General features: G+C 44.6%; 1 protein-coding gene across 1 annotated transcript in view; it reads right to left on the minus strand.

Moving 5' to 3' along the window:
• LOC139399423 (dmX-like protein 2) overlaps positions 1 to 14,572 on the minus strand; it is a gene marked incomplete at its 5' end in the record, with an annotated part of 41,187 nt that extends 26,615 nt beyond the window's left edge. The window contains 6 exons of the mRNA XM_071144830.1: positions 88 to 489; positions 5,419 to 5,624; positions 5,823 to 6,087; positions 13,831 to 13,996; positions 14,202 to 14,299; positions 14,385 to 14,572. Coding sequence (XP_071000931.1) covers positions 88 to 489; positions 5,419 to 5,624; positions 5,823 to 6,087; positions 13,831 to 13,996; positions 14,202 to 14,299; positions 14,385 to 14,572 — 1,325 coding nt within the window. The remainder of the gene's footprint in view (positions 1 to 87; positions 490 to 5,418; positions 5,625 to 5,822; positions 6,088 to 13,830; positions 13,997 to 14,201; positions 14,300 to 14,384) is intronic.
• Positions 14,573 to 14,801: the final 229 nt, after the last annotated feature.

Here is a 14,801-nt window from a genome sequence, read left to right on the forward strand (position 1 = left end):
TTTCTTTTAAAGTAATCTCAACAGTCAATTATATTGACTAGTGGTTATACTGACTAGTGGTTATATTGATGATGTCGCCAGCCCTACCTGAGAGTCCTCTCTCTGAAGCCCAGGTGGTCTCACCCCCCCAGACCCCTCGTCAGCTTTGGTCGCCTCATCAGTCTTCTTCATTGTTAGACCCCCATCAGTATCATCTTCATCGTTCTTATCATCTCCCCAGTCCAGCTGGAGTCCATCGTCCTCCACTTTGACCAGAGGTTGGCTCCAGTCCAGTGTGGCTGAGCTCTCCTCTGTACCCCAGGCAGGATTGGCCTTAACTGGGGCAGGAGAGGCCCAGTCCAGGGCCCCCTGGTTCCCATTCTCCAGGGGCAGGCTAGAGCTGACGTTGGCCATGGAAGAGCCTTTACTTAGGGGGGACGAGGAGACTGTCTTCTTGGTCACCTTGGGGATCTTAGAGAGCACCTCCAGGGCAAGCACTGGACAGCCCACCTTTATTACAAAACAGAATAACTCTATTAGTAACATTAGTAAGTAGCCTTCCACGAGCCGAAACCGTTCATATGGCAGAAGCCTCCTGTTTCTGTATGGTGAGGCAGCTTGATGTACTGTAAAACCCCCTGGACAGGACACTAGTCTATCTCCTGTTTCTGTAGGGTGAGGCAGCTTGATGTACAGTACACCCCCTGGACAGGACACTAGTCTATCTCCTGTTTCTGTATGGTGAGGCAGCTTGATGTACAGTACACCCCCTGGACAGGACACTAGTCTATCTCCTGTTTCTGTAGGGTGAGGCAGCTTGATGTACTGTAAAACCCCCTGGACAGGACACTAGTCTATCTCCAGTTTCTGTATGGTGAGGCAGCTTGATGTACAGTACACCCCCTGGACAGGACACTAGTCTATAGCAGGGCCTTACCCCCAATATATCTCTTTATTAGTAACATTACTTTTAGATGAATTAACTTATCCTTTATTTATAAAAGGTGAGAAAAATGATACTAATCTTAAAATACTGTTAGTATACAATGACTATAGTTTTTAATGCCGTGCCACATTACACCTTATAATAAGTGCTATACTACAGCCGTGGCCAAAGGTTTAGAGCACATATGTCAGAGTCAAGGCCCGCGGGCCACATCCGGCCCGCAAGAAGGTTTTTTACGGCCCCTGGGATGATCTTGATTTATTATTAGAACCGGCCCGCAGCAAGCCGGCAGCCCGCAGATCTTTTACACGCACCAATACTACATTTCCCACAATGCAAAGGTGACGCACCGAGCAGTAGGCTGCTTCATTTCAATATTTATTGGCACAGCAGTCGTCAGCATCACAGTAAAATTAACTTTCAGATACCCATCAAAAATGGCAAAACGGAAGGTGGATACTGAGAACCGGGGGTTTCAAACAAGGTGGGAGTTGGAGTATATGTTCACGAAGGTAGCTGGAAAACCTGTGTGTCTTCTGTGTGGAGAAAGTGTGGCGGTACTGAAAGAGTATAATCTGAGACGACATTATGAAACGAAACACGCGGACAAAAACAAGAATATGGACATGGAACAAAGGCTACAAAAGGCAGAGGAATTAAAACGAGGCCTCAAATCTCGACAGGCTCTGTTCAAAAAAGCCAAATCACAAGGCCAGGCTGCTGTCAAGGCCAGTTTTATTTTGGCAGAAGAGATCGCTAAATCAGCCCGGCCATTTACGGAGGGGGATTTCATCAAAAACTGCATGATTAAAGTTTGTGACGAAGTTTGCCCAGAAAAAAGGCAACTCTTTTTAAATGTGAGTCTGAGCAGAAACACCATTGCCGAGAGAGTAGACCAGTTGTCCATCAATCTAAAAGAGCAGCTTGTGAAAAAGGGAAAAGATTTTATTGCATATTCCTTGGCTGTGGATGAGAGCACCGACATTTCTGACATTGCCCAGTTGTCAATTTTCATCCGCGGAGTGGACTCCAACCTAAGCGTGACAGAGGAGTTTTTGGCTTTACGTCCTATGCATGGCACAACTACGGGGCATGATTTGTATGAAGAGGTGTCAAGATGTGTAAATGAGATGGAGCTGCCTTGGGAAAAACTTGTGGGTTTGACAACCGACGGAGCACCTGCGATGTGTGGACACAGGAGCGGACTGGTGGCGAAGATACGGGAAAAGATGCAAGAGGAAAACGCGACAGGTGAGCTGACAGCTTATCATTGTATCATACACCAGGAAGCGTTGTGCGGTAAAGCCTTGAAAATGGAGCATGTAATGAGCATCATCACGCGCACAGTTAACTTTATCAGAGCCAAAGGTTTGAATCACCGCCAGTTCAAGGCATTTCTGACGGAGTTAGAAACGGAGCATGGTGATTTGCCTTATCACACAGAGGTGCGATGGCTAAGCCAGGGAAAGGTGCTTCAAAGATGTTTCGAGCTTCGTGAGGAGATTTGTCTGTTCTTGGACAGCAAAGGGAAAGACACAACACAACTCCGAGACGAAATGTTTCTGTGTGAAATGGCTTTTCTGTGTGACATTACGAGTCATCTGAATGCAATAAACTTGCAGCTGCAGGGTCGGGATCGTGTCATCTCTGATATGTACAGTACAGTGAAGGCATTTAAAACCAAACTGACTCTGTGGGAGACGCAGATGCGGAAAGAAAATTTGAGCCACTTTCCCAGCTGCCAGACCATGAAAGAGAAGCTCTCTACCAGTGCGTTCCCGAGCACACAGTTGGCTGATAAAATAGGTATGCTTGCCGCTGACTTTCGACGCCGATTTGCTGACTTTGAAGCACAAAAAAGCAGGTTGGAACTGCTCGGTAACCCATTTGCTGTTGACGTGGAAAGCTCACCACCAAACCTCCAAATGGAGTTGATTGACCTCCAATGCAATGATGCACTGAGGGCAAAATATGCGGCAGTGGGTGCTGCGGAGTTCGCCCGTTTCCTCCCCGGCACAATGCCCCAGCTGCGCATCCAGGCTGCTCAAACGTTGTCTATGTTTGGCAGCACATACCTGTGTGAACAACTGTTTTCTTTGATGAACCTGAACAAAACATCACACAGAAGTCGACTTACTGCTGAACACCTCCACTCAATTCTGAGGATTTCTTCAGCTCAGAGCCTTACCCCGAACATTGATGAACTTGTGGAAAAGATGGGACACCACCAAGTATCACCCTCAACCTCAAACAAGTGAACATTACTGTGCAATCACATATTTAGAGTTTTTACTCAGTTCAAGTTTAAAAGTTAAAATTTAATATTTGTTTTCACTGCATGTTACTTCTCCTTAAACAAAGTGTTGTTTTTGATTAATAGATTTTTGCACTTTATTTTTTTGTATTTCAATCCAATTATATTTTAAAAATATTTCAGTTGAGTGGATGATAGAAAATTGCTATTATTGTTTTTTCTTTGAAGTAAATTTAGCCCACTTTTGCTAAAATAGAAAATATAGTCTACTGATGGTGCCTTGAATACCGGTTTCTTTCATTTAATGTTCATGTTATGGGGATATTTATATAAAGGAAATTTGTCTTTTGTGTCTGTTGAAAATTAAAGATTACTGACAGAGCCATAAGAAAATATTGCTTTATTTATCTGATCATATTGTAATATATTTGTTAGGTTTTCAGTAGGTTCAATTAGGTTCACTAGACTATATGCGTCATTTAAAATTTTTTCAATGAACATTCGAACAGTCCGGCCCTCGTCTTGTAGCTGATTTTTTTATTTGGCCCTCCGTCCATTTGACTTTGACACCCCTGGTTTAGAGAATGACACAAATATTAACTTTCCCAAAGTTTGCTGCTTCAGTGTCTTCAGATATTTTAGTCAGTTACTATGGAATACTGAAGTATAATTACAAGCATTTCATAAGTGTCAAAGGCTTTTATTGACAATTACATGAAGTTGATGCAAAGAGTCAATATTTGCAGTGTTGACCCTTCTTTTTCAAGACCTCTGCAATCCACCCTGGCATGCTGTCAATTAACTTATGGGCCACATCCTGACTGATGGCAGCCCATTCTTGCGTAATCAATGCCTGGAGTTTGCCAGAATTTGTGGGTTTTTGTTTGTCCACCCGCCTCTTGCGGATTGACCACAAGTTCTCACTGGGATTAAGGTCTGGGGAGTTTCCTGGCAATGGACCCAAAATATCGATGTTTTATTCCCCGAGACACTTAGTTATCACTTTTGCCTTATGGCAAGGTGCTCCATCATGCTGGAAAAGGCATTGTTCGTCACCAAACTGTTCCTGGATGGTTGGGAGAAGTTGCTCTCGGAGTGTTGGTACCATTCTTTATTCATGGCGGTGTTCTTAGGCACAATTGTGAGTGAGCCCACTCCCTTAGCTGAGAAGCAACCGCACACATGAATAGTCTCAGGAAGCTTTACTGTTGGCATGACACAGGACTGATGGTAGCGCTCATCTTGTCTTCTCCGGATAAGCTTTTTTCCGGATTCCCCAAACAATCGGAAAGGGGATTCATCAGAGAAAATTACTTTACCCCAGTCCTCAGCAGTGCAATCCCTGTACCTTTTGCAGAATATCAGTCTGTCCCTGATGTTTTTCCTGGAGAGAAGTGGCTTCTTTGCTGCCCTTCTTGACACCAGGCCGTCCTCCAAAGTCTTTGCCTCACTGTGCATGCAGAATCTCACACCTGCCTGCTGCCATTCCTGAGCAAGCTCTGTACTGGTGGTGCCCCGATCCCACAGCTGAATCAACTTTAGGAGAAGGTCCTGTCGCTTGCTGGACTTTCTTGGGCGCCATGAAGCCTTCTTCACAACAATTGAACCGCTCTCCTTGAAGTTCTTGATGATCCGATAAATGGTTGATTTAGGTGCAATCTTACTGGCAGCAATATCCTTGCCTGTGAAGCCCTTTTTGTGTAAAGCAATGATGGCACGTGTTTCCTTGCAGGTAACCATGGTTGACAGAGGAAGAACAATAATTCCTAGCACCACCCTCCTTTTGAAGCTTCCAGTCTGTTATTCAAACTCAAATCTGCATGACAGAGTTATCTCCATCCTTGTCCTCGTCAACACTCACACCTGTGTTAACGAGAGAATCACTGACATGTCAGCTGGTCCTTTTGTGGCAGGGCTGAAATGCAGTGGAAATGTTGTTGGGGGATTCAGTTCATTTGCATGGCAAAGAGGGACCTTGCAATTAATTGCAATTCATCTGATCATTCTTCATAACATTCTGGAGTATATGCAAATTAACATCATACAAACTGAGGCAGCAGACTTTGTGAAAATTAATATTTATGTAATTCTCAAAACTTTTGGCCACGACTGTACAGGTATAATACAATATAATTTTTTAAGTTGTCAACTTTGTGTTATCTTCGATGCTTCTAAATGCATTGTATCCATGTGTGGTTGAATTGTGTTATTAAATGATTGATTAAAACAAATCAAAGACCTTGAAGTGTGCGTTGGCCGTGGTGAAGAAGAGTTTGCGTTCGATGAGGTTGATCTCGTCGACGCTGCTCTTCTCCGAGGTGAGGCCTAGTGATGATGTCACAGCACCCTCAGGGGATGCGTAGTGGCGGCGGATGATCAGGGGGTGTGTCCTCAGGTAGTTATAGAAACTAAATACCACTGGGTTACACGACTTCACCATCACATCTGGGTGGGGGGTTAGAGAGGGAAAAAGGGAGAGAGAGAGAGGAGGGGAGAGGAGGGGGAGAGAAGGGGAGGGATAGGGAGAAAGTAAGAGGTCGATAGAGGTCAATGCAAATCAATCCAGTTAGAATATAGCATCAGCACTCAGCTGAAACATCCCTGTCCTCTCTGAGGGTGTGATCTACCACCATGCTTGCTCACCTGGGTTCTCATCATCCTCTTTGGGGATGCACTCTAGCAGTGTGTCCAGGGCCTTGGTGTAGTCCTTCATGATCCAGAAGGCTATGCTGCGTAGGAATGGGTCCGGGTGTAGTTTGGTGCAGTGGTACCCTGACCCGTCCCTCTGGCAGCCCAAAACCTTCTCATACAGGATGGCTTGGCAGGTGGAACTGCTCTCATAGTCAGCCTCGTACAGCCTGGCTACTACCATGGCCAACTGGATATCTTCCATCTTCTCCAAGCACACCTAGAGAAGAGGGACAGTTACAGGAGGAGAAAGAGGAAAGTACAGTTAGAGTAGAGGACAGTACAGTTAGAGTAGAGGACAGTACAGTTAGAGTAGAAGACAGTACAGTTAGAGTAGAAGACAGTACAGTTAGAGTAGAAGACAGTACAGTTAGAGTAGAGGACAGTACAGTTAGAGGACAGTACGGTTAGAGTAGAGGACAGTACGGTTAGAGTAGAGGACAGTACAGTTAGAGTAGAGGACAGTACAGTTAGAGTAGAGGACAGTTAGAGTAGAGGACAGTTAGGGTAGAGGACAGTTAGGGTAGAGGACAGTACAGTTAGAGTAGAGGTCAGTACAGTTAGAGTAGAGGACAGTACAGTTAGAGTAGAGGACAGTACAGTTAGAGGACAGTACGGTTAGAGTAGAGGACAGTACAGTTAGAGTAGAGGACAGTACAGTTAGAGTAGAGGACAGTACAGTTAGAGGACAGTACAGTTAGAGTAGAGGACAGTACAGTTAGAGTAGAGGACAGTACAGTTAGAGTAGAGGACAGTACAGTTAGAGTAGAGGACAGTACAGTTAGAGTAGAAGACAGTACAGTTAGAGTAGAGGACAGTTAGAGTAGAGGACAGTACAGTTAGAGTAGAGGACAGTACAGTTAGAGTAGAGGACAGTACAGTTAGAGTAGAAGACAGTACAGTTAGAGTAGAAGACAGTACAGTTAGAGTAGAAGACAGTACAGTTAGAGTAGAAGACAGTACAGTTAGAGTAGAGGACAGTACAGTTAGAGTAGAGGACAGTACAGTTGAAGGACAGTACGGTTAGAGTAGAGGACAGTACAGTTAGAGGACAGTACAGTTAGAGTAGAGGACAGTACAGTTAGAGTAGAGGACAGTACAGTTAGAGTAGAGGACAGTTAGAGTAGAGGACAGTTAGGGTAGAGGACAGTTAGGGTAGAGGACAGTACAGTTAGAGTAGAGGTCAGTACAGTTAGAGTAGAGGACAGTACAGTTAGAGTAGAGGACAGTACAGTTAGAGGACAGTACGGTTAGAGTAGAGGACAGTACAGTTAGAGGACAGTACAGTTAGAGTAGAGGACAGTACAGTTAGAGTAGAGGACAGTACAGTTAGAGGACAGTACAGTTAGAGTAGAGGACAGTACAGTTAGAGTAGAGGACAGTACAGTTAGAGTAGAGGACAGTACAGTTAGAGTAGAGGACAGTACAGTTAGAGTAGAGGACAGTACAGTTAGAGTAGAGGACAGTACAGTTAGAGTAGAGGACAGTACAGTTAGAGTAGAAGACAGTACAGTTAGAGTAGAAGACAGTACAGTTAGAGTAGAGGACAGTTAGAGTAGAGGACAGTACAGTTAGAGTAGAGGACAGTACAGTTAGAGTAGAGGACAGTTAGAGTAGAGGACAGTACAGTTAGAGGACAGTACAGTTAGAGTAGAGGACAGTTAGAGTAGAGGACAGTTAGAGTAGAGGACAGTACAGTTAGAGTAGAGGACAGTTAGAGTAGAGGACAGTACAGTTAGAGTAGAGGACAGTACAGTTAGAGTAGAGGACAGTACAGTTAGAGTAGAGGACAGTACAGTTAGAGTAGAAGACAGTACAGTTAGAGTAGAAGACAGTACAGTTAGAGTAGAGGACAGTTAGAGTAGAGGACAGTACAGTTAGAGTAGAGGACAGTACAGTTAGAGTAGAGGACAGTTAGAGTAGAGGACAGTACAGTTAGAGGACAGTACAGTTAGAGTAGAGGACAGTTAGAGTAGAGGACAGTTAGAGTAGAGGACAGTACAGTTAGAGTAGAGGACAGTTAGAGTAGAGGACAGTACAGTTAGAGTAGAGGACAGTACAGTTAGAGTAGAGGACAGTACAGTTAGAGTAGAGGACAGTTAGAGTAGAGGACAGTACAGTTAGAGGACAGTACAGTTAGAGTAGAGGACAGTACAGTTAGAGTAGAGGACAGTACAGTTAGAGGACAGTACAGTTAGAGTAGAGGACAGTACAGTTAGAGTAGAGGACAGTACAGTTAGAGTAGAGGACAGTACAGTTAGAGTAGAGGACAGTACAGTTAGAGTAGAGGACAGTACAGTTAGAGTAGAGGACAGTGAAGTTAGAGTAGAGGACAGTTAGAGTAGAGGACAGTTAGAGTAGAGGACAGTTAGAGTAGAGGACAGTACAGTTAGAGTAGAGGACAGTACAGTTAGAGTAGAGGACAGTACAGTTAGAGTAGAGGACAGTACAGTTAGAGTAGAGGACAGTACAGTTAGAGTAGAGGACAGTACAGTTAGAGTAGAGGACAGTACAGTTAGAGTAGAAGACAGTACAGTTAGAGTAGAGGACAGTTAGAGTAGAGGACAGTACAGTTAGAGTAGAGGACAGTACAGTTAGAGTAGAGGACAGTACAGTTAGAGTAGAAGACAGTACAGTTAGAGTAGAAGACAGTACAGTTAGAGTAGAAGACAGTACAGTTAGAGTAGAAGACAGTACAGTTAGAGTAGAGGACAGTACAGTTAGAGTAGAGGACAGTACAGTTGAAGGACAGTACGGTTAGAGTAGAGGACAGTACAGTTAGAGGACAGTACAGTTAGAGTAGAGGACAGTACAGTTAGAGTAGAGGACAGTACAGTTAGAGTAGAGGACAGTTAGAGTAGAGGACAGTTAGGGTAGAGGACAGTTAGGGTAGAGGACAGTACAGTTAGAGTAGAGGTCAGTACAGTTAGAGTAGAGGACAGTACAGTTAGAGTAGAGGACAGTACAGTTAGAGGACAGTACGGTTAGAGTAGAGGACAGTACAGTTAGAGGACAGTACAGTTAGAGTAGAGGACAGTACAGTTAGAGTAGAGGACAGTACAGTTAGAGGACAGTACAGTTAGAGTAGAGGACAGTACAGTTAGAGTAGAGGACAGTACAGTTAGAGTAGAGGACAGTACAGTTAGAGTAGAGGACAGTACAGTTAGAGTAGAGGACAGTACAGTTAGAGTAGAGGACAGTACAGTTAGAGTAGAGGACAGTACAGTTAGAGTAGAAGACAGTACAGTTAGAGTAGAAGACAGTACAGTTAGAGTAGAGGACAGTTAGAGTAGAGGACAGTACAGTTAGAGTAGAGGACAGTACAGTTAGAGTAGAGGACAGTTAGAGTAGAGGACAGTACAGTTAGAGGACAGTACAGTTAGAGTAGAGGACAGTTAGAGTAGAGGACAGTTAGAGTAGAGGACAGTACAGTTAGAGTAGAGGACAGTTAGAGTAGAGGACAGTACAGTTAGAGTAGAGGACAGTACAGTTAGAGTAGAGGACAGTACAGTTAGAGTAGAGGACAGTGAAGTTAGAGTAGAGGACAGTACAGTTAGAGGACAGTACAGTTAGAGTAGAGGACAGTTAGAGTAGAGGACAGTACAGTTAGAGTAGAGGACAGTACAGTTAGAGTAGAGGACAGTTAGAGTAGAGGACAGTACAGTTAGAGGACAGTACAGTTAGAGTAGAGAACAGTACAGTTAGAGTAGAGGACAGTACAGTTAGAGGACAGTACAGTTAGAGTAGAGGACAGTACAGTTAGAGTAGAGGACAGTACAGTTAGAGTAGAGGACAGTACAGTTAGAGTAGAGGACAGTGAAGTTAGAGTAGAGGACAGTACAGTTAGAGTAGAGGACAGTGAAGTTAGAGTAGAGGACAGTACAGTTAGAGTAGAGGACAGTACAGTTAGAGTAGAGGACAGTACAGTTAGAGTAGAGGACAGTACAGTTAGAGTAGAGGACAGTACAGTTAGAGTAGAGGACAGTGAAGTTAGAGTAGAGGACAGTACAGTTAGAGTAGAAGACAGTACAGTTAGAGTAGAAGACAGTACAGTTAGAGTAGAGGACAGTGAAGTTAGAGTAGAGGACAGTACAGTTAGAGTAGAGGACAGTACAGTTAGAGTAGAGGACAGTGAAGTTAGAGTAGAGGACAGTACAGTTAGAGTAGAGGACAGTGAAGTTAGAGTAGAGGACAGTACAGTTAGAGTAGAGGACAGTACAGTTAGAGTAGAGGACAGTACAGTTAGAGTAGAGGACAGTACAGTTAGAGTAGAGGACAGTGAAGTTAGAGTAGAGGACAGTACAGTTAGAGTAGAGGACAGTGAAGTTAGAGTAGAGGACAGTACAGTTAGAGTAGAGGACAGTACAGTTAGAGTAGAGGACAGTACAGTTAGAGTAGAGGACAGTACAGTTAGAGTAGAGGACAGTACAGTTAGAGTAGAGGACAGTACAGTTAGAGTAGAGGACAGTGAAGTTAGAGTAGAGGACAGTACAGTTAGAGTAGAGGACAGTACAGTTAGAGTAGAGGACAGTACAGTTAGAGTAGAGGACAGTACAGTTAGAGTAGAGGACAGTGAAGTTAGAGTAGAGGTCAGTTAAAGTTGGCCTGTGTTCCATAAGGAATATACATTGCCTTGCAAAAGTATTCACCCCCCCTTTTTTTACTAAGCAAGTCAGTTATGAACAAATTCTTATTTTCAATGACGGCCTAGGAACAGTGGGTTAACTGCCTGTTCAGGGGCAGAACGACAGATTTGTACCTTGTCAGCTCGGGGATTTGAACTTGCAACCTTTTGGTTACTAGTCCAACGCTCTAACCACCTTGACATTTTTCCTATTTTGTTGCATTACAAAATGGATTTAAATGGATTTCATGTAATGGACATTCACAAAATAGTCCAAATTTGTGAAGTGAAATGAAAAAAAAAAAGACCTGTTTCAAAAATTAATTAAAAATTAAAAACGGAAAAGTGGTGCGTGCGTATGTATTCACCCCCTTTGCTATGAAGCCCCTAAATAAGATCTGGTGCAACCAATTACCTCCAGAAGTCACATAATTAGTTAAATAAAGTCCACCTGTGTGCAATCTAAGTGTCACATGATCTGTCACACGATCTCAGTATATATTTTTACACACCTGTTCAGAAAGGCCCCAGAGTCTGCAATACAACTAAGCAAGGGGCACCACCAAGCAAGCAACACTATGAAGACCTAGGAGCTCTCCAAACAGGTCAGTGACAAAATTGTGGAGAAGTACAGATCGGGGTTGGGTTATAAAAAAATATTAGAAACTTTGAGCATCCCACAGAGCATCATTAAATCCATTATTAAACAATTTAAAGAAAATGGCACCACAACAAACCTGCCAAGAGAGGGCTGCCCGCCAAAACTCACAGACCGGGCAAGGAGGGCATTAATCAGAGAGGCAACAAAGAGACAAAAGATAACCCTGAAGGAGCTGCAAAGCTCCACTGCAGAGATTGGAGTATCTGTCCATAGGACCACTAAGCTGTACACGCCACAGAGCTGGGCTTTACGGAAGAGTGGCCAGGCCAGAAAAAAGCCCATGCTTAAAAAAATAATAAGCAAACATGTTTGGTGTTCGCCAAAACGCATGTGGGAGACTCCCCAAACATATGGAAGAAGAAGGTACTCTGGTCAGATGAAACTAAAATTGAGCTTTTTGGCTATCAAGGAAAATGTTATGTCTGGCACAAACACAACACCTCTCATCATCCCGAGAACACCATCCCCACAGTGAAGCATGGTGGTGGCAGCATCATGCTGTTGGGATGGTCTTCATAGGCAGGGACTGGGAAACTGGTCAGAATTGAAGGAATGTTGGATGGCGCTAAATACATAGAAATTCTTGAGGGAAACATGTTTCAGTATTCCAGAGATTTGAGACTGGGACGGAGGTTCACCTTCCAGCAGGACATTGGCCCTATGCATACTGCTAAAGCAACACTCGAGTGGTTTAAGGGGAACATTTAAATGTCTGGGAATGGCCTAGTCAAAGACATGTCCCAAGAGACTTGCAGCTGTAATTGCGGCAAAAGGTGGGTCTACAAGTATTGACTTTGGGGGGGGGGGATGGGATGAATAGTTATGCACCATCAAGTTTTCCGTTTTTTTTGTCTTATTTCTTGTTTGTTTCACAATAAAAAATATTTTGCATCTTCAAAGTGCTTGGCATGTTGTGTAAATCAAATGATACAACCCCCCAAAAAAATCTATTTTAATTCCAGGTTGTAAGGCAAGGGGGTGAATACTTTTGCAAGCCACCGTAATGGTAAGGTAAGTAAGTGACAGTTAGAGTAGAGGACAGTTAGAGTTGTCCTGTGTTCCTTTAGGAATATAAAGGCCTAGTAGAGGAGAGGACAGTTAGAGGAGAGGACAGTTAGAGGAGAGGACAGTTAGAGGAGAGGACAGTTAGAGGAGAGGACAGTTAGAGGAGAGGACAGTTAGAGGAGAGGACACAGAGGAGAGGACACAGAGGAGAGGACACAGAGGAGAGGACACAGAGGAGAGGACACTTAGAGGAGAGGACACTTAGAGGAGAGGACACTTAGAGGAGAGGACACTTAGAGGAGAGGACACTTAGAGGAGAGGACACTTAGAGGAGAGGACACTTAGAGGAGAGGACACTTAGAGGAGAGGACACTTAGAGGAGAGGACAGTAAGAGGAGAGGACAGTAAGAGGAGAGGACAGTAAGAGGAGAGGACAGTAAGAGGAGAGGACAGTAAGAGGAGAGGACAGTAAGAGGAGAGGACAGTAAGAGGAGAGGACAGTAAGAGGAGAGGACAGTAAGAGGAGAGGACAGTAAGAGGAGAGGACAGTAAGAGGAGAGGACAGTTAGAGGAGAGGACAGTAAGAGGAGAGGACAGTAAGAGGAGAGGACACTTAGAGGAGAGGACAGTAAGAGGAGAGGACAGTTAGAGGAGAGGACAGTTAGAGGAGAGGACAGTAAGAGGAGAGGACAGTTAGAGGAGAGGACAGTTAGAGGAGAGGACAGTAAGAGGAGAGGACACTTAGAGGAGAGGACAGTAAGAGGAGAGGACAGTAAGAGGAGAGGACAGTAAGAGGAGAGGACAGTAAGAGGAGAGGACACTTAGAGGAGAGGACAGTAAGAGGAGAGGACAGTAAGAGGAGAGGACAGTAAGAGGAGAGGACAGTAAGAGGAGAGGACAGTAAGAGGAGAGGACAGTAAGAGGAGAGGACAGTAAGAGGAGAGGACAGTAAGAGGAGAGGACAGTAAGAGGAGAGGACACTTAGAGGAGAGGACAGTAAGAGGAGAGGACAGTAAGAGTAGGGTAGATGGAGTTCTGAGAAGCCACACCAGGCACTGTCCACACATCAAGCAGGTTCTGCATGTGCAGGGTTTGTAACATAGACTTACTAAGAAACCTGACAACCATAGATGTATTCAGGGTCTGTCTCTTGCTGGACTAAAAATGCTGTTCAACGGCAAATCAAGGTTCAAGGTTTAGACTGTTTGCTAAAAGTGACTAAACAGTAAGACTAAAATGATGAACGTGTGATCTAGTGTTCTCCTCAATGATGACCTGTCTGGTAAACTATCCCCAAACACTTACAGTAGGAACCCATTCCCCCTCTAGGCAGTGTCCTGCTATCAGCATGTTGAGACTGTGCTGTTGCACCCTCCGCCCAAGGTAAAGTAACCCCAACATTTGCGTAGCTAACCATCCCCACAACCTTATCTTTCAGGTTTAGACTAGACCATTCACACACACAGCTGTAGAGTCTCACGTCATTGACACACCTCCTAGTTGACTTCCATAAACATTGGTCTGTGCCAGGTTTCCATGGCGAGGACAATGTCACAACAACAGACACAATACAGGTGCAGCTGAAGTAGGTCTAAACTAGGAACAGACTGTGTGTGTGTGTGTGTGTGTGTGTGTGTCTGTGTGTCTGTGTGTCTGTGTGCGCGTTTCCAGACCTCGATGGCGTCTTTCAGGGAGCCAGCCAGCAGGAAGAAGGCAGCAGCCTGTTCAAAGCGCTGTTTCCCCAGCAGAGAGAAAGCGTTCTTCAGAGCTGCTTTACGCCAGCGGTCCTCACTGAAGTTATTCTTAAAGAACACCGTCATCTTCTCATCACGCTGAGACCTAGAGGAGAGGAGGAGGAGAATATAATATACATTATTTACCTACTGTACATGATTCATGTAATAGAGTTCTGACACATGGATAAACATAAAATGTGGATTTTAAAGAAAAGTCCAGGAGAGGTGAATAACTAAACAAAAAGGTGAGACAACACAAACTGATCTGGGATCAGGCAAGAGGTCCAGGTGTGTTCCAGGTGTGTTACCTGAACAGGCCCCAGAGAACAGCCTTCTTCTTCATGGCCAGGTAGAAGAGAGCTGCATCTAAAGGATCGTTGTTCCTCTGGAACGCTGCCTTACCCACCTACACACAGATCAACCAATCAAACCATGAAGACCAACCAATCAATCAATGATAGGAGTTCAGGCCACACCACATCATCCCGCACCTTCTCCACCATCCTGCGTAGTGTGTTGATGTTGCGTATCCACCAGCCCACCCCTACAGCCCGTAGCTCAGACCACTGAGGGTCTCCTCTCTGCATGGCCGGGATCATATTCAACATCTCCTCCTCAGCCTCCGAGTGGAACGCCCACGCAAAGTGACACGTAGACAGACCTGGGGGGAGACAGGTGACTGTGTTCAGAGAGGAGAGAAAAGGTTGCTTTGCTTCAGTGCTTGATTGTTGACTGTTGTGTGCTTTTGTAAAACATACAAAAAGGGAGGGAACAGGGCCCAGAGAGAGACAACATATCTGGACCTGGGAGGGAACAGGGCCCAGAGAGAGACAACATATCTGGACCTGGGAGGGAACAGGGCCCAGAGAGAGAAAACATATCTGGACCTGGGAGGGAACAGGGCCCAG

Source organism: Oncorhynchus clarkii, unplaced genomic scaffold (assembly GCF_045791955.1).
Source record: "Oncorhynchus clarkii lewisi isolate Uvic-CL-2024 unplaced genomic scaffold, UVic_Ocla_1.0 unplaced_contig_3729_pilon_pilon, whole genome shotgun sequence".
NCBI classification, from domain to species: Eukaryota; Metazoa; Chordata; class Actinopteri; order Salmoniformes; family Salmonidae; genus Oncorhynchus; species Oncorhynchus clarkii.